The sequence below is a fragment of the Bos indicus genome, chromosome 20 (genome assembly GCF_029378745.1).
Source record: "Bos indicus isolate NIAB-ARS_2022 breed Sahiwal x Tharparkar chromosome 20, NIAB-ARS_B.indTharparkar_mat_pri_1.0, whole genome shotgun sequence".
In the NCBI taxonomy this organism is placed as follows: Eukaryota; Metazoa; Chordata; class Mammalia; order Artiodactyla; family Bovidae; genus Bos; species Bos indicus.
Window position 1 is genome coordinate 20,360,224 of NC_091779.1, and position 24,867 is coordinate 20,385,090.

Genomic DNA, 24,867 nt, shown 5'->3' on the forward strand with positions numbered 1-24,867 from the left:
CCAAAGAAAGGCAATGCGAAAGAATGCTCAAACTACCACACAATTGCACTCATCTCACACACTAGTAAAGTAATGCTCAAAATTCTCCAAGCCAGGCTTCAGCAATACGTGAACTGTGAACTTTCTGATGTTCAAGCTGGTTTTAGAAAAGGCAGAGGAACCAGAGATCAAATTGCCAACATCCTCTGGATCATGGAAAAAGCAAGAGAGTTCCAGAAAAAGATCTATTTCTGCTTTATTGACTATGCCAAAGCCTTTGACTGTGTGGATCACAATAAACTGTGAAAAATTCTGAAAGAGATGGGAATACCAGACCACCTGACCTGTGCACTGCTTTTACTATATCCCATAGGTTTTGGGTTGTTGTGTTTTCATTTTCATGTGTTTCTATGCATATTTTGATTTCTTCTGTGATTTGTTGGTTATTCAGAAGCATCTTGTTTAGCCTCCATATGCTTGTATTTTTAATAGTCTTTTTCCTGTAGTTGACATTTAATCTTACCACACTGTGATCAGAAAAGATGCTTGAAATGATTTCAGTTTTTTTGCATTAACCAAGGCTAGATTTATGGCCCAGGATGTGATCTCTCCTGGAGAAGGTTCCGTGTGCACTTGAGAAAAAGTTGAAATTCATTGTTTTTGGGTGAAATGCCTGATAGATATCAATTAGGTCTAACTGGTCCATTGTATCATTTAAAGTTTGTGTTTCCTTGCTAATTTTCTGTTTGGTTGATCTATCCATAGGTGTGAATGGGGTATTAAAGTCTCCCACTATTATTGTGTTACTGTTAATTTCCCCTTTCATACCTGTTAGCATTTGCCTTACATATTGGGGTGCTCCTATGTTGGGTGCATATATATTTATAATTATTATATCTTCTTCTTGGATTGATCTTTGATCATTATGTAGTGTCCTTCTTTGTCTCTTTTCACGGCCTTTATTTCAAAGTCTATTTTATCTGATATGAGTATTGCTACTCCTGCTTTCCTTTGGTCTCCATTTTCATGAAATATCTTTTTCCAGCCCTTCACTTTCAGTCTGTATGTGTCCCTTGGTTTGAGATGGGTCTCTTGTAGACAGCATATATAGGGGTCTTGTTTTTGTATCCATTCAGCCAGTCTTTGTCTTTTGGTTGGGGCATTCAACCCATTTACATTTAAGTAATTATTGATAAGTATGATCCCATTGCCATTTACTTTGTTGTTTTGGTTTCAAGTTTATAAACCTTTTCTGTATTTCCTGTCTAGAGAAGATCCTTTAGCATTTATTGAAGATCTGGTTTGCATCCACCATAGTTTTAACATGTCTCTAAAAGTGATATCAAGTCATATGGAGCTTCATAGCCAACATGTCCAAACTCTTATTCTTGACAGGACAGAAATGTCCCCAAAAGAATTCAGACTCTATTAGCTGTGGTGCATCTGCCTCACTTGATTTATCTAGACTTTCAGGGAAGCAACTGTATATCCTGTCTGTACCACCTCCCTCCTCCAGATACAATTTAGTATATTCCTTGTTAAATGAAGGAATCCTTTCCGATTTGTCTTTAATTTACCTTTTTCTACTTCAAGAGATTATTCCCTTGGAGAATTGCTTAACTAAGCCAGTCTTTATTGAATCAATGTTTCAGAGTTTATGGACATAAGAATGTGCCTTTTTGGGAGTCTTCATATTCCTAAAACAGAAGGAACCATTTACTTGTATTATAGATCTGCATGTCCCTTCTTCATCCTTCAAGTTATACACATTTTAATGTATTCCAGTCCTGTTTAATTTGTATATTCATGATACTTTATTATATTTTTGATATGCAGACCACACATTAAGCTCCACAAGGAGGATGATATATCATGACTCTTTGATATCGTTATAGGTGTTTAATAAACATTTGAAGATGAATAATCAAAACAAAAATAATTAGAGGTGAAAAGAAGGAGAACCACATTTTACAGGCTGGAAAGATGGCAAAGTATAAGAATATTTTGTAGTTGTCAGAGATCCTCATAGGGCCCCTGTGCTGGACAAGGAGGAAGGATGGAGAAGATGGGGTTGGAATTTAGTAATATAGGCACATGATATCATGACAATTATTTGAATGGAGAGTAATAGGATATATATATATATATTATTTGCTTTGGGAAGAAGTATGAATGCAAATTAAAAACACAAAATTGTATCCTTATAAATTAGTTATTTAAAAAATCACTTCTCTCCAAAAGCAATTAGTTTGTTTGCAGTTTTTGTTTCTCTGACTTCATTTTTTAGAAGACCTCAGAGTTTCTGCACTTTCTGCCCATTCAGAGCTTGTAAAAATGTGTCAAGTATTCTTCTAAAATTTCAAGGCAATGCAAATCCATTCTCCTCCCAAAATTTCTTTGTTCTTATTCCCAGTTATATCTGGTCCCATCACTTCATGGCAGATAGATGGGGAAACAATGGAAACAGTGAGAGACTTTATTTTGGGGGGCTCCAAAATCACTGCAGATAGTTATTGCAGCCATGAAATTAAAAGATGCTTGGTCCTTGGAAGAGAAGCTATGACCAACCTAGATAGCATATTAAAAAGCAGAGACATTACTTTACCAACAAAGGTCCATGCTTTTGGAACTGTGGTGTTGGAGAAGACTCTTGAGAGTCCCTTGGACTGCAAGGATATCCAACCAGTCCATCCTAAAGGAAATCAGTCCTGAATATTCATTGGAAGGACTGATGCTGAAGCTGTAACTCCAGTACTTTGGCCACCTGATGCAAAGAACTGACTCCTTGGAAAAGATCCTGATGCTGGGAAAGATTGAAGGTGGGAGGAGAAGGGGACGACAGAGGATGAGATGGTTGGATGGCATCACCAACTTGATGGACATGAGTTTGAGTAAACTCCGGGAGTTGGTGATGGATGGGGAAGCCTGGCATGCTGCAGTCCATGGGGTTGCAAAGAGTCGGACATGACTGAGTGACTGAACTGATACTGATATCTTTAATTATTTCTCCTATCCTTCCTAATTCAACATTTTTACAATGAAAACAAATTATAAGATTGTATATGTTAATATATAGAGATTATTGCTATACTATAAATTTGTATTTGGATAAAAATAAAAATTCAAAACATTCCCATATTGTTATAGGTACATGCATCTATAGGAGATGTCAAAAACACATACAGGAAGAATGATACTAGCTATAGGTTAATATTCAGCTCTGGAGCAATTCCCTGCATTCTCCAAACATTCCCAGCCATTTAAGCCAGTGTTCTAAAAATTTAGGGTCATAGAAAAGGCAGAAGGGTGTGTTTTAAACATGAAGATTCCTGGGCTTCAGAAACTTTGATGCAGCATGCCTGGGTTATGGTTGACAGATATGTACTTGAAAAACAATCCCACAGGATGCAGTTGCAGGTGATACAGAGGACCATCCTAAATTCACACCCAAACATGTGAAGCTGGCAGGTAGGTAGAGGAGATGGAAGCTCAGGTGAAAGGGTCAGAGCTAAGACAGGATTGGCTGTCATTGGTTTATAGACACAGTTCATGCCTCGGAAGTGGTTGGGAGTATCTAAGGGAGGGTGCAGAGAGAGAAGAGTGGTGGTCCAAGGATAGAAAGACAAAGTGCAAGAGGGAGAAAGAGAAGTCTCCAAAGGACAGCCAAGGTATGGCCAGAGAGAGCACACCATGATACGGAGGTGAAGATGGCAGAGTTCAAGAAGGAGGGCGTGCCTGGCAGGCCAAATGAAACAAAACCGGGAAAGGGAAGACTTAAAAACGTTCATCGTCTGTATAGTCTAACTCAGGCACTACAATGGTTGTTCTCGAAAGGTAGTGTTATTACTGTATTTCCAGGCACCTGATGCATTGTAAATATTTGGTAAACTAAACTGAAAAATCAAGGGAGGCCGCCATATGAGTTTTAAAGACCTCACCTGTAGCTCAGTTCCATTAAGTAACTTCATTAGGAGAAACAAATGTTATATGGATGTAACCATCCACAATGGAGAATTAATTGTAACTAGGTCAATAAAACTCCTGTTTTTGTTTTGTTTTGAGCCATCTGCTAAGATGTGGTAATGATATTTAAAAAACAGTACCCAACCTTTGTTTGTGTGTGATGCTATTCTGGACAATGTAATTTTACCAGTAATTAAAAAAAATAAAGCTAAGACCTTCAAAATCTTTAAGCTTAGGTTTTTCCCTTATAAATGATCTTTCATGATCATTTATAGAAATGTATTTAGTCATGAGAAGAAAAAAAACACATTAAAGAAGGTAAACGACTCTCTACAAATGCCCAAGTGCTGGTTGCTAAGACAACTGCTGGGGTTTATTGAATATAGAGCAAAAAAATCAATCAGAAATCATTGGAAGAACTTGCATGGGTACATAAACCATTTCTGCCTCATAATTGCAGGAAATTTCCTACATCTGTGTACCACATGAAGAGGGTTTGTGTTTGTGTCAGTCGGCGGAATTCCAAGGAAAGTTGCCTTCTTGATGTGTTCTCACCATTTTAATTCCCTTCCATAACATGACCTTCTCAACACCCAAGTAATTTATTAAAATTACAGTGGTAAAAAAAAAAAAAGTAGCCCATTACCTGCCTCTTTGTACCAATGTCACTTAATTCTTGGCTCCCAAGAATGGCTCCCATTCTTGGTTTCTTTGAATCAAACAGTTTTCAGGTTTATATATAGAAGTCATTTACATCCATGTAGCAGCTTCTTCCCCCACGTGGCATGTGCTTGACTCATCAAGAAAACACAAGGAGGGAGGGATGGTCTCAGGAAGCTACCCTGCCAATCTCTCCCAGATTTCCTTTCTCTCTCTCTCAGGGAATCTATTATTCTCTATTCCCAGCTTCCTGAGGTGCTAAGACGACTAAGAAACGATTGCCAAGTTTTTCAGACTTTTGAGTGGAAAACATTGTTATGTTTATGGGATAGAGAGAAGCCCTATGAATGAAATAAAAGATCAAGGGTAGCCAGATACACCAGACATCAGCTGTATGACCTTCTCATGGCAGCTGCAAGAACTTAGTAGGAGGGTTCTTATGGTCACTGGGTGATAGCCTTTAGTCTATTGAGCTCACTAATCTCATAAGGAAATGATCAGTCTCTCAGACTGGACTGTGCATAGTTCATTTATGAGATGACCAAGTAACAGAGTGACCCATTGAGAAGATCTCTGCTTCTCTAATCTATGCTACACACTCCCCACAGATTAATCCCAAAGTGCCTCCTTCAGAACAGTGTTTTTCAAATTTTAGTGGGTTGAGGCACGTTAGTGGATCCTAGCATATATTTAGTGAGTTGAAACATGAAAAGAAAAAAGATGAAAATAGAAAAGAGGATAGCATCAGAACAAATATCATCTAATAAGGGTAAATGTGTATTGTGAAACTTTCATTTCATTCTCTTCTTATGTAGGTATACACTGGATTGCTAGATTGGATACATTTCTGGTTCTGACCAGAAAGGTTAGAAAGCCAGACTCGTCCTTGCTGAGAATTCCTCAGTGATCTCTCTTGTATACAGAAAAAAAGAAACAATTCCAACTCCTTTACTCAAAGGCTGGAATTGTCCCCCAAATCCACTGTACTTCCATAACATTATGCTGGGTTCCAACTTTTTCATTCACTGTCCTCCCAGTGTACCTCTCAGGATCCTTACCCCACTCTGCCCTTTATTCATAATGTTTCTTCTCCTCTTAATGGTTTTCATATTCTACTCTCCTTTTGGGACCATTCGAAACTTATCTTTTCATTTAACCATACAATTGCTAGTTCCTCTCATCACTCACCTCTTCCTAGCTGTTCTGCTCATTTCCATATATTCTCTCTCTGTTCCCTCTGCATTGCTCTTTATCCATCTCCCATCCCACTTCATTCCCACACCTCCTGCCCACAACCTGTGTCTGCCTCATTTCCTCTGTTGCTTTCCTCTTAGCATGCACCTCCAGCTTATCATATCCTCATTATCCTATTTTATTGTTGTTTATAATTCCTGCTCTCTTGTGTATATCTCTGTCTCCCCACTTGACTGAAAGCAACTTGAGCCTGTGAACTTGAACTGTGGATCATAGGTTTTCAGTATCCCTTATAATGTCTGGCACGGTGCAGGATATATAGCACGTGCTCAGTAAAGCCTTGACTTAAATCAATCATGGCCATTGAAGCCTCTCCTCTTATGCAGTGGCCCCTGCCAGAGTCGCCCCCAGCCATGACCTCCTCCGCACCCCTTCCCTAACCATACAAGGTGGGCTTGTGTGCTGTGGGCCAGACTTAGGAGCAGATGTTTATAGGTGGCTCCCATACACACAGCTGAGCCCCAGGAGCCATGCAACTAAGGAAGAAGAGATGAAATCTTTCCTCACGGCTACACAACAATGGATTTAGAGCCCAGCAACTGGCTTTGTACACTCAGCACCTGCAGAATGTCTGAATGCACAATGAATGCTCCTGCAGCTGAGACAGGTCTAGCTTTAGCAGCTGTGGACTTTACAAGCACGTACACACGGATGTTGGACCAGGCCAAAGTCTGAGCTGCCCCCTTAGCACCCATAGTGAGTCCAGATCTATGATTACTGCAATCCTGGGACCTGACTTCAGGGGATCTATGCTGGTGGCTTGGTGAAAACAATGCTCAAGAAATATCCAGGTGGCTCAGTGAGGAAAGAATCCACTTGCAGTACAAGAGACATGTGTTTGATCCCTAGATTGGGAAGATCCCCTGGAGAAGGAAGTTGCAACCCACTACAGTGTTCTTGCCAGGAGAAGCCCATGGACAGAGGAGCCTGGTGGGCTACAGTCCAAGGTGTTGCAAAGAGTTGGACATGACTGAAGTGACTTAGCATGCATGCAAGAAACACCAGGGCCAGGTGCCGGTATACAGATATTGAAGGTGGGAATGAGAGATGTCATAACAGTATAATCTGAGGGCCTGCACAACAGACGAAAATTGACACAGGAGCACACCTGCACGTGAGTAGCTCAAGAGGAGGAATACTCAACGGCTTCTGTCCCAGCAGGAGTGCTCCAACCTCACCTAACTCACATCACAGATCAGAAACACAGCCAAGAAACAGATCTGGGAGCTACTACTCCAAGAACTAGGGAGCAGACCCTGTACAACCACAGAACAATTCCAGTGCAGGCTCTGTCACTGCAACATCCATCATACCCTCTATCAAGGGGATAATGGACAGCATACACTGAAGAAGAGGTGGCAGACATCTATACTAAAAGCAGCCTTAGCACCAGGAAAAAAAAAACCCACATAGGCTACACAAAAATGTCCCTACATAAAAACAGCCCTCCAAGACACAATCTGAGGGTCTGTCATTTGAAAGAAGAACTCCCAGAGCATTTAACCTTGGAGATGAGCAGAGGTGAGTGCAGGAGCGCCACAGGGCTGAGGAAAATGGAGTCCACTCTTAGAGGGCACACACAAGGTGTCATGCACTGGACCAGCAAAGAGAAGTGCGTACACAGCAACCTGGGTGAGATCCACCTGGGGGTCCTGGAGGGTCTCCTGGGAGGGGAGGGTCGGCTGTAGCTCACTGTGGGGGCAAGGAGACTGGAACTGGAGACCCCAGGGAATACTGATCAGTGTGAGCTCTCGAGGAGGTCCCAATTTTGGCACCAAGACCCAGCCCAACCTAGCAACCTACAGCCCCCAGTGCTGGAAAGCCTCAAGCCCAATAAAGTAGATAGGAACAGTGTCACCCATCAGGAGACAGGCTGCCTAAAGTTGCACTGAGCTCACAGCCACCTCAAATCACACCCCCTGACACCCCCTTCCCCCACAGAGGAACAAGACCTAGCTCTACTCACCAGGGGCAGGTGCCAGTCCCTCCCACCGGGACACCTACCTCACCCCAGGACCAACCCCTCATCCACCAGGGGCCAGACACCAGAAGCAAGAGGAACTGTGATCCTGCAGTCTGCGGAAAGGAGACTACAAACACAGAAATACAAGATGAGAAAACAGAGAAATGTGTGCAGATGAAGCAACAAAAATTAAAACCCAAAATAACAACCAAAGGAAGAGAAGATAGACAATCTACCTGAAAAACAATTCAGAGTAATAATGGTAAATATGATTCAAAATCTGAGAAAAAGAATGGAGGCATAGACCAAGAAGATACCAGAAATGTTTTAAAAAGAGAAGATTTAAAGAACAAACAGAGGTGAACAACATAATAACTTAAAAATTACCCCAGAAAGCAGAAGAACGGTAAGTGAGCTGGAAGATAGAATGGTGGAGTCACCGCCACAGAGCAGAATAGAGACAAAAGAATGAAAAGTAATGAGGACAGTTACAGAAACCTCTAGGGAGGGAGAGTGTGAGTGTGAGTGTGTGTGTGTGTGTGTGTGTAACTGACTCACTTTGCTGTACACCTGAAACTAACACAACATTGTAAATCAACTATACTGCAATAAAAATTATTTTTTAAAAACTCAGTCATGATCCCCTCCTTTGTACCAAAATTCTACCCTACTGACTCCAACATTTTTTCCCTAGATAGAGTCTTTTACATTTGAATTGGCTTTTCCATTTCTCAAGTTTTTTCATATCTCTCATCTCAGTTGCTTTTATCTACAAAGACTTAATAAAGTAGGCATGAGTCACGATACTTATTCTTAAAAGACGAGGACATTGAGCCTCAAAGAGGTTTGTAACTGTGACACATATTGCCACCAGTGTACTTAGAACCAAAATCGAATGCAACCTATTCTGTGCCTATTATCCACCCTCCTCCAACAGAAACTTGAAAACAACAATCACGTAGAATAATAATGTGCTCTCAGTGTAAAGCGTTGTATGTAGAGGAAAAGCCCCAAAGAAATAGCAAACAAGGCATATCCTGTTTTATGCAATGAGAGTCGGAACACCATGTTCTAGACCCAAATGCTGGCTGTCTATTTTGCTTCTGTACTTGTGCTTGTATTCTAAGGATGCCACAGAAAGGGGGAGAAAATCCATGTACTGCTAACAGATACTGTGTTGGCTTCCACTGTCGGGTTGACAATCTTTTCATTTAATTCATCTTAGCAATTAGCTGGGACTCTGTTCTGTGTTACAAGTGATTAACATGTTCGTTTAATGTTAATTTAATAATGTGTTTCTTACCAAGCTGTTCTCCTAAATGTTGGCCCCTCTCGGTTGAGATGACTCGCTCATCTTCCATGTCACATTTGTTCCCAACCAGGATAACCTGGGCATTATCCCATGAGTATGTTTTGATTTGAGTTGACCTAAAAAGGAAAAAAGAAAAGGCAAAAAACTGGTCAGAGGAAAGTGTAACAGCATAAAATGAAGGAGAAGAAATATATCCCACAGATGATGGTAACAGCAAAAGATGAAGCCCAAATGCCTGACATTTAGAATTAATTAGTTCAGTGCAAGTCTACCCTTCAGATACTCATTTGGGATCACATGAGTCAAATATCAGGGGACCTGTGGTGGTGTACTGAGAATTCTTCTGGATTTGATGAGATTAATATTACTACTGCTTCCTCCTTCTCTTCTACTCCACATTCCACAGTACTTTTATAACTGGAATGAGTGGCCAACCATCCCAGTTTGCCCAAGATGTTCCCAGTGTTAGCAGTAAAAGTCCTTTGTCCCAAGAAACCCTTTACTTCCAAGAAACCTGAGGTGGCTGGTCACTACAGTCCATCACAGGAAAACCTCATTTTACCATGTTACAATCACAACTTAAAGAGCTAAGACAATTCAGTTAGGAAACATGGGGCCAATTATAATATTAAAAAAAAAAAACAGATTATAAGAATTAATATTCTCATGCCTTACATTTTTCAGAGAAAAATGCCAGGTTTGTTAATATCACAATTACAATACAATGACCTAGTGTTTTAAGTTACCATGAACAGGATGGCTAGAATTCAGAATAAGCTTCCAGTACGGATCATAAGGCTCATAACCAACTTTTGAGTTCCATACTTAGATGATAATTATAATAGTTAATATTTACAGGTACTGTTTCAAACTCTTTATGTATGTTAACTTAATCCTTAGAGTAACTCAATGGAGATACCATTATGATCTCCAGTTTATAGTTGAGGAAAATGAGGTATAGAGAGGTTAAAAAATTTGCTCAAGACAACTCAGCTAGTAAAGCAGTAAATATGGAAACCAAACCCAGGCAGCATAGTTCTTAAATGCACATCAGTACTACTCATTAAAAGTCTGAGAAGTTAAGTTCTAGTCTATTTGCTGTCATTTCAGAACAGAAGCTGAAAGGAAGCCATGTTCTTTAATCCTCCCTTTTTATTGGCCACGTTCTTATTTGATAACAATTCAAGATAGGTGGGAAAGACACATCACCCAGAGGGTGGTCAAGAGAGAGATCAAAAACCTAAAAAAACGTTGAAAGTTTAATGAAGGGATTTGTAAAGTGCCCAAAAGAGAAGCTTGGTGTGTTCTTACTAGCAACTGTCAAATCTTCCAGGATTTTAAAACAGAAAATAGTGGTGAACTGTTCTCAACTTGGAGAGAGAATGAAAGCCAGTAGCTTTAAACTGTAGCGGGAGAGCTTTCAAGGAGATGTCATCACTACTTCTCCCTTCCAAGAAGAAAGGAGAGAGCTGAGAGGCAGACAGGTCTGATTTCAGAGTACTTCCCTGAACCAAGGACAAGTTTTCAAATGAGATTAAAATATCTGGTGAAAGATACCTTTGGTTCCATGTGAGCATCTCAAGGTGCAACATATTTTATCAGAAAAATCCAGGGATAGGACACCTTTCTAATTCTGACACCTAAGTTAATAATGTATTCCTCTAGCAACAGTGACATTCAACATGTATCTATAAACTGGGAAAATAAAGGCAGATATTCAAAACCTAAGCTTTTTCACTTACCTCATCTTATATAAGTGTGGAGTATATGAAAAATGAATTAAGAGTAAATTAAGGTGTAAAAAATATTTTATACCTGGACACATCTTAAATCTCAAGTGGTAACATAACTGTATAAAGAAATTTCAAAGGTTCTTTGAAAGGAACTCTAATCACATTTCTTTAGGTAATTAAAAAAAAGAAAAATTATCCCTTTGCTCGTGTAGTTCTTGTTAGCCAAGGCTTGGCCTATGCCTAGAAAGGGCCTAGGTTGAGAGCCCTTCTGTTAATGGGGAAAGTTCTTATCTTGGCACACAGCTAGAAATAAAATACGCAGAATGAGGTTAAGGAGAGCAGTCTCAGGAGAATGTCCTACTCGCAGAAGGGGTGGGGGCTGGTGGGTAAATGGCACGGCCTGCTGAATTTACCAAGGACGAAGGCTGGCCTGAAACAATTCAGCCCGGTGCACTTTTGTGAAGGTTAAAAAAACAAAAGACACGAGCTGATTTTTACTGTTTAACCAGGTTAAAAAAAAAACAAACAAAAAACTTCCCTTGTGGCTCAGATGGTAAAAGTGTCTCCCTACAATGCAGGAGACCTGGGTTCGATCCCCGGGTCGGGAAGATCCCCTGGAGAAGGAAATGGCAACCCACTCCAGTACTCTTGCCTGAAAAATCCCATGGACAGAGGAGCCTGGTAGGCTACAGTCCATGGGGTCACAAAGAGTTGCACACGACTGAGTGACTTCACTTTCTTTCACTTGACCAAGTTAATGGAATGCTTGCTTTTCCCATTAAATATGTCTGTAGTTCTGCTAACATAATAACTCATGGAGGTCTTAGTATGCCACAGTGATAGACTATACATCTATTCATGCACAACATTCCCTGTTTATACTATATATATAGTATATATATGTGTGTGTGTGTATAATTTGGGGAGGCCATGATTACATCAAACATACCCCTTTCTGTTAGTTCTTATATGAGAAATAGTTCACTGTAACCTCTGCAATGTCTTAAATTGACAAGGAAATAATTTAAAATAAACATTTTCTATAATTACCAAGGAATTCTACAGAACCATTATCTTAAAAGCTTAAAGAGCCATTGGAGACCATTTCTCTTTTTAATCAAGTAATAATTATGGTCTGGGCTATCTGTGCTGAGGTGAACAAAACATTAATTTGCCATCAGAGCTGTTTAGTTGAGTAAGATTTGTTTCTGACTAGTTCGGACTTCCTGACAATGTCCACCATCAACAGGGTTCAGTTCAGTTCAGTTGCTTAGTGTCCAACTCTTTGTGACTGCATGGACTGCAGCACGCCAGGTCTCCCTGTCCATCACCAACTCCTGGAGTTTACCCAAACTCCTGTCCATCAAGTCGGTAATGCCATCCAACCATCTCATTCTCTGTCGTCCCCTTCTCCTCCTGCCTTTAATCTTGCCCAGCATCAGGGTCTTTTCCAATGAATCAGTTCATATCAGGTGGCCAAAGTATTGGAGTTTCAGCTTTAGCATCAGTCCTTCCAATGAACACTCGGGACTGATCTCCTTTAGGATGGACTGGTTGGATCTCCTTGCAGTCCAAGGGACTCTCAAGAGTCCTCTCCAACACCACAGTTCAAAAGCATCAATTCTTCGGTGCTCAGCTTTCTTCACAGTCCAACTCTCACATCCATACATGACCACTGGAAAAACCATAGCCTTGACTAGACGGACCTTTGTTGGCAAAGTAATGTCTCTGCTTTTTAATATGCTGTCTAGGTTGGTCATAACTTTCCTTCCAAGGAGTAAGTGTCTTTTAGTTTCATGGCTGCAGTCACCATCTGCAGTGATTTTGGAGCCCCCCAAAATAAAGTCTGACACTGTTTCCACTGTTTCCCCATCTATTTGCCATGAAGTGGTGGGACCGGATGCCATGATCTTCGTTTTCTGAATGTTGAGCTTTAAGCCAACTTTCTCACTCTCCTCTTTCACTTTCATCAAGAGGCTATTTAGTTCTTCGCTTTCTGCCATAAGGGTAGTGTCATCTGCTTATCTGAGGTTACTGATATTTCTCCCATGGCAATCCTGATTCCAGCCTGTGCTTCCTCCAGCCCATAGAGTAGCTTTAGGCAAAGTCCAGTCACCAGCTACAGGGGATCAGAATCATACTGACTGATTCATAAACTACCACATATCATAGAATCTAAGCAGCATGGATTATAAGATAAAAATTATTTAATGAATGGCCCAGAACAAAAAGAAGCAGCCAATGAATCTATGATACGATGCTTTAATAATAGTCCTGCCAGACAAACTTGTCACTCACATCAGTGGTGGGGTCTTGTTACTTTGAAAATTTTTTCATGTATCCTGAGGGATTTAGTAAATTTTTCTATCTTTAGTTGCTTTGTTCATGATACTTTATTTATGAGAGATGACCATCCCATGACTGTTTAATAAGAAAGGTCAACATATCCTTCTGCTTGTGGGTATCTTCCCTTAGGACCTGTAGAGCACTAGATTGTTGCTTTACAGGAAAATATGAAATGATAGTCATTATTCCAAAATGAGTATTCACATTCCTAGTATAAAACTGATACCCCTTCTTTCATACACAATAACTTTCTACCCACGTCCTAATAATTCCACCACTCAGTTGGCAATGTACACAACTATGACCAAGTGAGCACACGCGTAGGCAGTGGAGTCTATTTTTCATATAGCATCAGCAATTATAATAAGCCATTGATTACAAGACACATCCCGATTTCAGATGTGTTTAAATATGAATAGTTCTGCATCTTACATTCCGTAAAGCACTGTTGTTTTCTCAGTATTTCTTTTATGAAGACCTAGGTTGAAATAAGAGCTTATATCATTCCTTTAGCTCAGGAAAATATGGAGATGAGAAAATACAAACCCCATGAGCTGAAAAAGCCCCAGAGCTGTATTTCATCTAGAGAATAATATGAATTAAGGTCAGAAGAATGTGGGGATGATAATCCAGTCCCCATGCCTTCCAACTCAGAATCCTAACAGTTTATTCAGTTCATTTAAAAGAAGGCACTAATACTAAGTGGGTATAGGAAAGTCACGCTGTATTCTTTAGCTTCAGCATCTTCACCTATAAAATGAGGCTACCACATTTTGCATTTACTTTCTGGGGCTGTTGTAAGACAAATGTGGTTGAGATAGGATCATGCTCTACTTTCCAAGTTGCAAACATCTTTTTACAAATATAAAACACTGTTAGTCCCAGCTTGGGCAGCCAGCTCTTTCTCTTTCTAAATCCACCTCAACTCATCCCTTATAATTTCTATCATCTAAATAATAATTTGACTTTTCTTAATTGAAGAAAAGTTGTCTTGTCTTTCCTCATCTCAAATCTTGTCTCCAGTTCATATCTTGAGGCTGAGGTCCTAGACAAATACATTTCTAACTGGGAGTAAACAGTCTTTTTGGTGTGTCTGTTAGGAGCATGACACATGTCTATTTAGTGAATTATTCTTTCATGTGACATTTCTGTGTATCTACTTTTTCAGTCATTTACTGTATTTTGCAAAATTTCTTATTTGGGAATGGGTTTCTATCACCTCATTAGGGACTGTCTTATTTCCTTGTCTATTAGACAGTTTTAAAGAAAGTGGCTGTCACAAAATAACATACGTGTGAAAAGATGATTTATTTCTGAATTGCTGCAAAAGATCCTTTGGGGTTTACTGTTAATCTCAGCAAGATTAATGGACTCAAAAGCAATATGCTGGTCACCATGGTTACCTGACAAATGGCAATTAACTCAGACCTTACCAGTAACCAGATGATGGTTACTATAAAAAAAAAAAAAAAAATCTGTTATCTGTCTTTAAGTTAAAAACAAAACAATAACCCCTCTCTATATATTGTCTTATTTTTATATGTTTTCTCTATATATATGTAGAGAAAGGATTTTTTTTTTTCTTTTGTTTTATATTATCAGAGGGAGATGAGATTTTCATATTTTACACATAAATGACTGAACGCTGCACAGAATAAAATAATTTAGGAGAGTTACAAACAAAGAAACCAAATTCCTATAATATCTCTGTTTCCTCTCCTTTGTTCTGCGTGTATAAATAATTTCCTATGAGTTCAATCTGTTTTCATAAAGAAGAGACTCTTATTAGTCATAATGTTCTGAAAAACACTCCACAGAATGTGCCTCAGTAATCCAAAAAGCAGTTATCGCGTAGGGTCTGAGAACATGTTCAGCTCTTTCCTCGCAGTGAATCTCAGCCAGACCTTAACAGCAGCCCTGTCCTTCATTATGGCAGCTCAGAGTTCCCCTCAGCATTCATTTCCCTTATTCTCCTCAACATTCAGGAGCCTCAGCCTTCCATATCTCAGCAGACTTCAAATTGTTATGGAATTTCCCAGTCTGCTACTGCTCATCACATAGAATTGTCCCTTCTGTTACATTTCCACTAACTTAATCACTTATTTATACACTTATTCTCAACCTTGGAGAGCTGTTAAAAATTACTTCAACCTGGAACAATTAAATCAGAACCTTTAGGGACGTTGTCATAGGCATTTAAAAAATAATCTCTCCAGGTGATTTCTGTGTATGACTGTATGGGTCTCCTCCCATACCTGCTTTAGTTTTTAAAATAATCTGTTTCTTTACTTCCCATCTAATACCTAAAGCGTTTGCAGGTGGTTTACACAGGTACATGCAGCAATACAAGATATATACAAAATAAATTTTAAAATGAGTAAGTGGCAGTAAGGAAACAAAAACAGGAACATGATAAAACTTAATGATTTATATACACTGTAAAAGTTAAGAGGTAGTTTAAGAAGTCAAGTCAGGCTTTGCATATGTACATTAACTCCTTTAAGGAGTTATAAAAGTAAATGCTAAAAAAGCACCTTCAAATAAATTTTCTCCAATATTTTTATAAAGAAATGGGTTTATAGTTTTTGATAAGATTGCTATATTCTCATTAAATATTCTAATAAGAGAAAAAGCTAAAGCAAAAATAAAAATTATCAGAAATCTCACTACCCCCAGATAATCACCACTAACATCTTGGTGAAAATCCTAGAGTAGGCTGTAGTACTGAACTCACTGAGTCATGACCTCCTTCCTTGGAGGTGGGTTCTTTTTCGCTGCACCTCTCTGGCTTTGGACTGGGCCAAGCACATTGCTTTGGTCAATGGAATATGAGGAGATTTGATGTGAGCCACTGGTGAGCAAGAGGCACAGAGGCCTTGTGAGTTTCATCAGCCCTCTTGTATTCTTGACAGAGTGTGGTCCACTGGAGAAGGGAATGGCAAGCCACTTCAGTATTCTTGCCTTGAGAACCCCATGAACAGTATGAAAAGGCAAAATGATAGGATACTGAAAGAGGAACTCCCCAGGTCAGTAGGTGCCCAATATGCTACTGGAGATCCGTGGAGAAATAACTCCAGAAAGAATGAAGGGATGGAGTCAAAGCAAAAAGAATACCCAGCTGTGGATGTGACTGGTGATAGAAGCAAGGTCCAATGCTGTAAAGGGCAATATTGCATAGGAATCTGGAATATCAGGTCCATGAATCAAGGCAAACTGGAAGTGGTCAAACAAGAGATGGCAAGAGTGAATGTCGACATTCTAGGAATCAGCGAACTGAAATGGACTGGAATGGGTGAATTTAACTCAGATGACCATTATATCTACTACTGTGGGCAGGAATCCCTCAAAAGAAATGGAGTAGCCATCATGGTCAACAAAAGAGTCCGAAATGCAGTACTTGGATGCAATCTCAAAAACGACAGAATGATCTCTGTTTGTTTCCAAGGCAAACCATTCAATATCACAGTAATCCAAGTCTATGCCCAAACCAGTATGCTGAAGAAGCTGAAGTTGAATGGTTCTATGAAGACCTACAAGACCTTTTAGAACAAACACCCAAAAAAGGTGTCCTTTTCATTATAGGGGACTGGAATGCAAAAGTAGGAAGTCAAGAAACACCTGCAGTAACAGGCAAATTTGGCCTTGGAATATGGAATGAAACAGGGCAAAGACTGATAGAGTTTTGCCAAGAAAATGCACTGGTCATAACAAACACCCTCTTCCAACAACACAAGAGAAGACGCTATACATGGACATCACCAGATGGTCAACACCGAAATCAGATTGATTATATTCTTTGCAGCCAAAGATGGAGAAGCTCTATATAGTCAGCAAAAACAAGATGTAAAGCTGACTGTTGCTCAGATCATGAACTCCTTATTGCCAAATTCAGACTTAAATTGAAGTAGGGAAAACCACTAGACCATTCAGGTATGACTTAAATCAAATCCCTTATGATTATACAGTGGAAGTGAGAAATAGATTTAAGGGCCTAGATCTGATAGATAGAGTGCCTGATGAACTATGGAATGAGGTTCGTGACATTGTACAGGAGACAGGGATCAAGACCATCCCCATGGAAAAGAAATGCAAAAAAGCAAAATGGCTGTCTGGGGAGGCCTTACAAATAGCTGTGAAGAGAAGAGAAGCAAAAAGCAAAGGAGAAAAGGAAAGATATAAGCATCTGAATGCAGAGTTCCAAAGAATAGCAAGAAGAGATAAGAAAGCCTTCTTCAGCGATCAATGCAAAGAAATAGAGGAAAACAACAGAATGGGAAAGACTAGAGATCTCTTCAAGAAAATTAGAGATACCAAGGGAACATTTCATGCAAAGATGGGCTCGATAAAGGACAGAAATGGTATGGACCTAACAGAAGCACAAGATATTAAGAAGAGGTGGCAAGAATACACAGAAGAACTGTACAAAAAAGATCTTCACGACCCAGATAATCACGATGGTGTGATCACTGACCTAGAGCCAGACATCCTGGAATGTGAAGTCAAGTGGGCCTTAGAAAGCATCACTACGAACAAAGCTAGTGGAGGTGATGGAATTCCAGTTGAGCTATTTCAAATCCTGAAAGATGATGCTGTGAAAGTGCTGCACTCAATATGCCAGCAAACTTGGAAAACTCAGCAGTGGCCACAGGACTGGAAAAGGTCCGTTTTCATTCCAATCCCAAAGAAAGGCAATGCCAAAGAATGCTCAAACTACCGCACAATTGCACTCATCTCACACACTAGTAAAGTAATGCTCAAAATTCTCCAAGCCAGGCTTCAGCAATATGTGAACCGTGAACTTCTGATGTTCAAGATGGTTTTAGAAAAGGCAGAGGAACCAGAGATCAAATTGCCAACATCCTCTGGATCATGGAAAAAGCAAGAGAGTTCCAGAAAAACATCTATTTCTGCTTTATTGACTATGCCAAAGCCTTTGACTGTGTGGATCACAATAAACTGTGGAAGATTCTGAAAGAGATGGGAATACCAGACCACCTGATCGGCCTTTTGAGAAATTTGTATGCAGGTGAGGAAGCAACAGTTAGAACTGGACATGGAACAACAGACTGGTTCCAAATAGGAAAAGGAGTACATCAAGGCTGTATATTGTCACCCTGCTTATTTAACTTCTATGCAGAGTACATCATGAGAAACGCTGGACTGGAAGAAACACAAGCTGGAATCAAGATTGCCGGGAGAAATATCAATAACCTCAGGAATACAGATGACACCACCTTTATGGCAGAAAGTGAAGAGGAACTCAAAAGCCTCTTGATGAAAGTGAAAGTGGAGAGTGAAAAAGTTGGCTTAAAGCTCAACATTCAGAAAATGAAGATCATGGTATCTGGTCCCATCACTTCATGGGAAATAGATGGGGAAACAGTGGAAACAGTGTCAGACTTTATTTTTGGGGGCTCCAAAATCACTGCAGATGGTGACTGCAGCCATGAAACTAAAAGACGCTTACTCCTTGGAAGGAATGTTATGACCAACCTAAATAGCATTTTCAAAAGCAGAGACATTACTTTACCAACAAAGGTTCGTCTAGTCAAGGCTATGGTTTTTTCTGTGGTCATGTATGGATGTGAGAGTTGGACTGTAAAGAAGGCTGAGCGCCGAAGAATTGATGCTTTTGAACTGTGGTGTTGGAGAAGACTCTTGAGAGTCCCTTGGACTTCAAGGAGATCCAACCAGTCCATTCTGAAGGAGATCAGCCCTGGGATTTCTTTGGAAGGAATGATCCTAAAGCTGAAACTCCAGTACTTTGGCCAACTGATGCGAAGAGTTGACTCATTGGAAAAGACTCTGATGCTGGGAGAGATTGGGGCCAGGAGGAGAAGGGGACGATAGAGGATGAGATGGCTGGATGGCATCACTGACTCGATGGACGTGAGTCTGAGTGAACTCTGGGAGTTGGTGATGGACAGGGAGGCCTGGCGTGCTGCGATTCACGGGGTCGCAAAGAGTCAGACAGGATGAGCGACCGAACTGAACTGAACTTGTATTCTTGCTCTTCATTGTGGCAGGAACCCATCCTAGGAAGGGGGCTTCTCTGCTAGCCTGTCACAGGAGGGAGAAGCCAGGAGCAGCCCAGCTGAGTTCCACAGATATCAGCATATTTCAGCCAAACCTAGAAGATCCCATCATTCCTTTCCAACTCCATCTTTTGCTCCCTACCCTCGTCCCAACTTTGATACAGCCTTATTAATTTCTTTGAAATTTTCAAACATGCTACAGTTTCCAACAAGTAGGAGCCATCACTATGGATGGCTCTAGGTTTTGCAAGGCCTAAAACTAATGAAATTGTGAGGTCCAATTTAAGGGGGAAAAATGCAAATTAGAAATACAGATGGTCAAAATGACCATCTTTAAAAAGTCTGTAAAAAGCAAATGCTAGAGAGGGTGTGGAGAGAAGGAAAACTGTTCACACCGTTGGTGGGAATGTAAATTGGTGCAGCCACTATGGATAATAGTATGGATAATCCTCAAAAAACTAAAAACAGACTTGCCATATGAGCCAGCGAAACCCCGACAAAACTGTAACTCAAAAAAGTACATGCATCATTATGTTCACAGCAGCACTGTTTACAATAGCCAAGGCGTGGAAACACCTAAACGTCCATTGTAAGATGAATGGATGAAATGGAATACTACTCAGCCATAAAAGGAACAAAATAATGCCATTTGCAGCAACATGGATGGGCCTAGAGATTATCATACTAAGAGAAGCCAGAAAGAGAAAGAATACCTTATGATACCATTTATGTGTAGAATCTAAAATGTTACACAAATGACATTATTTATGAAACAGAATCAGACCCACAGATAGAACAGACTTACGGTTGCCAAGGGGGAGTGAAGTGGGGAAGGGAAGGACTGGGAGTTTGGGATTCGCAGATACAAACTATTACATGTAGAATGGATAGACAGCAGGTCCCACTGTGGAGCACATGGAAATGTATTCAATATTCTGTGAATATGGGTAAGCCATAGTGGAAAAGAAAAAGCAAGAATTACAGATTTAGGTACAGGGCAATCTGTAGCAGATGCTGTTGGTGCTCTGCCCATATTCCCCAGGCCTTGCCACTTCTTTGCTTGCTAGCTCACTTCCAACTGCCAGTGTCTGCAGCTCTTTGCTTTAAAATCTTCTCTGAAGCAAGGGAAGACCACTCTGCCCCCCAGGGAAAGGCAGATGTCACAGAGAAGGAGCGCGCCCCAGGAACAGGCCTCAGCCAGTGACAGACAGGGACTGGTGTCTACCTCGTGCCCGTCTCTTGCTCCTCAGGCTGCTGCCACGCCGATTCCCAGATTTTAAGCATAATGGTAGAAACACCATTTACTGGTGGCCTTCCCATCCCCAGCTCACTTTCCCACTAAGAAAGTACTGTTTCTTACACTTTCTGAGTAAAAAAACTACTTGTATACAAATTCCCCTCTCCAAGCCTGCTTCGGGAGGAACCCCAACTAAGATGCTTGGAAGGGGCTTGTCCAGGTAAGGGGCTGAAGCTTCCAGCAAGGTTCTGGAGTTGGCAGTACTGGCTTGAAAGTGCTGATTATGAAATATCAATAACTTATGTGGGTTGGTTTTTAACCTTACCTCTGACAATGACTATGATGGGTGCATTTATACCATGGAAATTGGTGAATTATATCAGAAGTTTTTCTTAGTTTTTGCTTTTACTTTTTTCTAAGACTCTGTTTACTGGCTCACCATAGAATTTAAGCTTCCTTATTTTTGCAAGAAATCCACCGGTTGCTATCACACGTGCCGCTGTCTAAAACACACTTACAGCCCCTGTGTCAGGCTCTGTCGTCCTCTTCCGTCTTGTCTCAGCACACAGCGTCTCTGGATTAGGCGCCCGTCACACGGGGACCCCACCCCCTGTTTCTCACTCACTAGGACCTTCTCCGTGCCTGTATCCCTCCTAGAGCACAATGGGCAGGGCCCCTGACTGTTCTGTTCACCACTGAGCATTCAGGAAAATGTGTGGCACATAGAGAGGTCTCAGACAGTAACTGTAAATCCATGGTCAAATGAATGAGTGAATGATAGACTGAATGTGGCAAAAATGCCTAAGAAATCCAGTAAGTTCAGAATATCAGCACAGAATAAAAACAGCACAGGAGGAGAATCACCACTCTATGTGATACCAGTGTCCCCTGCCCCCCATCCCTTCCAGGACTCAGTGCTGGCAGAGTTCTTCCACGGTCTGTGCCATCCTGACTGGAAGAGAAAGCAAGTGTCAGCCCCTCCACAGTCATCTGTGTGATAGCTGTTCATTCCAGCCTGCAGAAATCATGGTGTCCTTTCTGCTCTAGCACCAAGAGTCAGGATGAGGATGCTTAGGGAGTAACTTAGCGCTTCAGCACCATGGAGTGGTTGCCTTGGAGGGCCCTAGTCCAGCTCCTTCATTTGATAGATGACAAGGCTGCGACTCGAGACGTGGAGTGACATCCTAATGGATATGAAGCAGTTACGAGGGGGCTGATGAGAGTCTGCATGCCAAGACTCTCCATGCCTCCTCTTCTACAACATGCTGTCCACTTCCACAGGGAAAAGCAGTGACTGCATTCTACTGATTAGGAAGAGGCTCATAGGCTAAACATGTGATCACTTTTAAAAAGAAGAAATAATATGTCTCCCAAGGAACCAAAACACTTCAAAGGAGTATATCATATGTTACCATTCGTATAGGGACTGTAATTTAAAAAAAAAAAACAACATGATACGAATGAATTGATTTCAAAACAGAAATAGACACACAGATACAGCAAGCAAACTGTGGGTGCCAAAGGCGAATTGCGGGGGTGAGGGATGAATCAGGAATTGGGATTAACATACAATGCTGTTATATATAAAATAGATAACCAACGAGGATCTACTGTACAGCACAGTGACTCAGCTATAACCTATATGAGGAAAAAAGCCTGAAAAAGAATGAATATATGTTTAACTGAATCACTTTCCTGTACACTGGAAACTAAGAACATTGTAGATCAACTATACTATAATTTTAAAAATATGTTTCACACACAACAAGCACATACACACAAGTGCATTCCAGCCTTTTTCCTGGTACATATAAAAACAATAACATTTGTATGAAGCAGTAAGGGAATATGGAGAAGTATAAGATTTGGCAAAACATCCTTACAGGTTCTCTATGCTTAATAATTATGAGATAAATGAAATCACAGAATAGAGGAATATATTAAACAAATAAAAGGTTAACCACGACAGCTTATCAACTGAGGAAAGGAAGGCATGTGTTTGGAATGATTAGCAACCTGTACTTGAGAATGGGAATCACCATGGTGACTGCAGCAGACACTCAAGCATCCTGATGGGTTATTAGGTTTAGTGACCACAGGAATCAGCAGGAGACCCAAGGGAGGGCCGTCAGCAGTGGGAAACATTCCCAGTTGTGTAAGTCAGACTAAATGCCTTAAATGTTGCCTTAAATTAGCAAGTAACACCCTCTGAGGTGGGGAAGGTCCTGGCCCTTGCTATCCCACAAGTGAAGTACTGGTCACTTTGGTGGTATAACAAAAAATAAATAATGCAAATAATATTTAAACATAAAACAATTCATTAATATAACCATATTATATTAGTGTGCTAAATGTTTCACATTTATTATTTAATACTTACAACACTGCAAGGCAGATAGTACTTTTTTTCTCATTTTGCAGATGAAGAAATTGTAAAATGAACACTTATTGAGGCTAAGTTACCAAGACCCTCAGCTAATATAACACAATGGAACAGCAAACCTTTTCCACTGGAGTAGGAGCTCAAAGTCCTGGGCTCTCTTTTTGGACTCAATTCAGAGAACCAAGAACTAATGTCTCAGCTTTCCAGAATCTCTGCTGAGAGGGCAGAACAGAGCCTACTAATGCTTTCTCTAGATTTTCAAGAAGACCAATGAGAAAATGTCCTGAAGGAGTCTTGAAAACCACAGAGTGCTCTATCAATGGAAGGTATTATTATCACCAGCAAAAAAGTACTTACTATCTACCTGGCATTGATGTGTTATCCCAAACTCATTCTCAAAACAAGCCTCATTGTAATTTTCTTTGCTGTTTTGTAACCTTTTAAAAAGTTAAAATGGGAGACACTGTCAGGCATTACTTGAGATGCTGCTACTGCTGCTAAGTCACTTCAGTCGTGTCCGACTCTGTGCGACCCCATAGACGGCAGCCCACCAGGCTCCCCCGTCCCTGGGATTCTCCAGGCAAGAACACTGGAGTGGGTTGCCATTTCCTTCTCCAATGCATGAAAGTGAAAAGTGAAAGTGAAGTCGCTCAGTCGTGTCTGACTCCTAACCACCCCATGGACTGCAGCCTACCAGGCTCCTCCATCCATGGGATTTTCCAGGCAAGAGGACTGGAGTGGGGTGCCATCGCCTTCTCCGTGAGATGCTGAGGACACAGCAATAAAGTCAGACTTGGGCTCTGCTCCCAGGAAGCTGTGGTGTGAGCCCACACTGTGATCTTGCAAATATTCTCCAGTTACAGGTGTTTACTCAACAACTACCGCACACAGGACACTAGTGTCTACAGCCCAGGGTGTCGCTTTTGAACCTTAGCAGGCATCAGAATCACCTGGAAGGTTTGCAACCACCTTCTGAGTGCTACCCCCAGATACTCTGGTTCAGAAGGGCTGAGGCAGGACCTGAGACTCTGCACTTCTAACAAGCACTGAGGTGGCGCTGATCCTGGGGTTTTCTGACCACACTTTGAGCAGCACTGCAGTGAGGGAGAGAAAGAAGTAGGACTTGGTCACTGTCCTCAGGCTGCTACATTCACTAGAGAGAAAAGTCTGGTTTGAAAAGTTAACGATCAAATGGGCAGGATAAGTGGGGGCCCTTCCAGTGGGAAGTCTGGTGATTGTTCCAGCAGCATGTCAGATGATGGAATGGGGAGGCAGGGGGCAGGTGCAGGATAAGAGTGAGCACGTGGGCCCTTTCAAGGATTACCATGGATCTTTAAGTATTCCTAAAATGTAATCTCCATGTCCGAGAAATGCCTGGACTGAGGCAGAGAATCATGGTACTAGAATGGGCTTGGGGTCTCTGGGATGAAGAGCTGGAGGAGGCTTTCAGAGGGGCCCGAGGAGCTAAGGCTGGGCCGGGGGTTCCCATGTGGGCAGTGGTGGTGGGGAGGCATGGGGCAGTGAGGGGAGGGTGATCTGGGGATTGGCCCTTGGACCTGACATCAGCAGTTCACTCATATGAGTTCAGTTCAGACTACCCTACTGTCCATGAGAGATGGCAGGGGGTGTGGGGAAGGGCCATCCCAGAGAGCTTCCTGTCCTGGGGAGAGGGAAAGGCAGTGAGGAGGAAAAGAAAATGGTAGAACTGAACAAAGAACATCCACAAGGCCAAGGAATGGACTTAACCGGGGGTTTTCTTCCCCTCCCCAGGCCTTGCCTGCTCCTGCTCAGTTGTGTCCAACTCTTTGTGACCCCATGGACTGTAGCCTGTGAGATTCCTCTGTCGTGGGATTCTACAGGCAAGAATACTGGAGTGGCTTGCCTTTTTCTCTCCTCCAGGGGATCTTCCCAACCCAGGGATCGAACCCACGTTTCCTGTGTCTCCTGCACTGCAGGCAGATTCTGTACCCACTGAGCCATTGGGGAAGCCCTCCCTAGGCCT

General features: G+C 41.2%; 1 protein-coding gene across 2 annotated transcripts in view; it reads right to left on the reverse strand.

Annotated features, from left to right (window-relative positions):
- RAB3C (RAB3C, member RAS oncogene family) overlaps positions 1-24,867 on the reverse strand; it is a 302,198-nt gene that overhangs the window by 31,264 nt on the left and 246,067 nt on the right. For both annotated transcript variants that reach the window (XM_070774655.1, XM_019983154.2), the window contains exon 4: positions 9,123-9,247. In XM_070774655.1, coding sequence (XP_070630756.1) covers positions 9,123-9,247 — 125 coding nt within the window. The remainder of the gene's footprint in view (positions 1-9,122; positions 9,248-24,867) is intronic.